The sequence below is a fragment of the Nicotiana sylvestris genome, chromosome 8, assembly GCF_000393655.2.
Source record: "Nicotiana sylvestris chromosome 8, ASM39365v2, whole genome shotgun sequence".
NCBI classification, from domain to species: domain Eukaryota; kingdom Viridiplantae; phylum Streptophyta; class Magnoliopsida; order Solanales; family Solanaceae; genus Nicotiana; species Nicotiana sylvestris.
Window position 1 is genome coordinate 170,813,903 of NC_091064.1, and position 2,149 is coordinate 170,816,051.

At 45.2% G+C, this 2,149-nt stretch overlaps 1 protein-coding gene across 1 annotated transcript; it reads left to right on the forward strand.

Annotated features, from left to right (window-relative positions):
- The first annotated feature begins 917 nt into the window (after positions 1-917).
- On the forward strand, positions 918-1,526 carry LOC138876000 (uncharacterized). Its single transcript, XM_070154884.1, has one exon. It carries the CDS (start codon positions 918-920, stop codon positions 1,524-1,526), a length of 609 nt encoding a protein of 202 aa, XP_070010985.1.
- The last annotated feature ends 623 nt before the right edge of the window (positions 1,527-2,149 follow it).

Sequence of the window (2,149 nt, forward strand, 5' to 3'; positions counted from 1 at the left end):
AAAATGAAAAAAAAGGAGAGAAAACAAGAAAAGCTGTGGGAAGGAAACAATGGCAAAACAAGAGAGGGGAAAATGATAGAGTAAAAGCAACAATCAAGCAAAGAAAAGCAGGAATGGAAAAAAAAAAAGATAAAGAATTGCAAAATGGAAAGTAGTGAAAGCCGGGATGATGCAAGTAGTCGTTCAAATGCATAATAAAAATGGTTAACTACTTAGGTGCATTTCATCCCCAACGTGCGGTTGCCTATCTTCTAAGCTCTTAATTGCTAACAAGTTTTCTTGTTGTCATCAAGTCCAGGAAGGTGGTTAGTTTTTTTGGCATTCTGGCAACTCGCCCGTACAATACCAGGTCCAAAGACAAGTTGATCATGGCTAGCCAAGAACTAGATGTAAGTGTTGTTGATCCGTCAAGGGAGGGAGAAGAGTCTGATGTTAATCTGAAAGAGGAGTTGCATAAGTTGAAACACCAAATGGCAGAGATGTACCAAGCATGGATGAAGGGGCATCCACCACCATCATACCCCGCTAACCCTACTTTCGTCCCGCCACTGGCTCAGTCCTAAGAACCTTCCACTGTTGACTCATCTCCAGGCTTTCCCCATTACCACCACTACCAAGGCACCACTTCCCAAACCCCACAAGCACCACCACCCAAACCAATCCCATATACCCCTCTACCAGCCACCCTTGTTTTCATAGAACCCCCACCTGCTACACTCTATCGATCCTCCAGTAAGCCCTTATTCCATACCCAAGATAACCAATACTATCCCTCAGATCCTACTTTCAAGGCCCTAGAGCATTACTCCTACCCTCCTCGTTTCGACCTCCTAGTTGAGAATGAGAAACCACCTAAAAACCCAGAGCATGAGGAGATGTTCAACAAGGTAAGAAGCCTGGAACCATCATTCAGAAGCATGAAGGGATTAGGAGGCCATGTGAGCGTAGCCTACAAAGATTTGTGTCTATTCCTCGATGTTCAGTTGCCTGTGGGATTTAAGATGCCAAAGTTTGATTTGTATGACGGGTACGAAGACTCGGTGGCACATTTGAGGGGATTCTGCAGTAAAATGAGAGGAGCTGGTGGGAAAGATGAGTTGTTGATGGCGTACTTTAGCTATAGTTTGAGTGGTGCGGCATTGGAGTGGTACACTCGTCAGGATCACAGCAGATGGTATACCTGGGATGATTTGGCCCAAGCATTCACCCGTCATTTCCAATACAACATCAAGATTGTTCTAGATCGTTTGTCTTTGACTAAGATTGAGAAGAAGCCTAGTGAAAGTTTCATAGAATATGGTTTTCGCTGGAGAGAACAAGCGGCAAGAGTCAACTCTCCCATGGGGGAGAGCAAAATGGTGGAGTCCTTTCTGCAGGCTTTGGAGCCTATTTATTTTGGCTATCTAATATCGGCCATAGGCAAGTCTTTCAATGAGGTAGTGAAGATAGGTGGCATGGTGGAAGAAGGGATTAAATCAAGCAAAATCATGAGTCATCAAAGCAACTACCCAAGACATTCAGAATGATACTGGAGGAGTGATCGGAAAGAAGAAGAAAGAAGATGTGGCAACAATTGATTCAGGATCATGGTTTGGACCGAGGGTCCCGTCACACCATTATACCCAGCCTCGCGCCCGTCACCAAACATACACCAAAACCCCATATAATCCACCCTATTACTTCCCATCACCAGACCCTCAAATTTCTATACACCACGCCTAGACATATACTCAACCTCCTGCCTACCCACAATGGCGTGCCCCAGCCACACAAAACACCCACCCAGCTCCACAAAATGTTTACCCACCCCCACGAGCCTACCGAAACCCAGCCGGCCCAGGTTTCCAACCAATCTAGCATTCAAAAATGAGAGGTTGCAGCGGAAGAAAACTTTCACCCCACTGGAGGATTCTTATACCAGTTTATTCCATAGATTGAGGCAGTTGGATATGCTGAGGCCAATTGAGTCAAAATTGCCAAACCCTCCTCTAAAGAATCTTGATTACTCCGTGAGCTGTGAATATTGTTCTGGTACTCCGGGGCATGATACAGAGAAGTGCTACCACTTGAAAAATGTCATCCAAGAGCTCATCGACACAAACCAGATTGAAGTCCAAACCTTAGAGGCACCCAACATCAACCATAACCC

Excerpts from the sequence above, each read along its gene's own strand:
- LOC138876000 (XM_070154884.1), top strand. The coding sequence starts at position 918 with ATGAAGGGATTAGGAGGCCATGTGAGCGTAGCCTACAAAGATTTGTGT.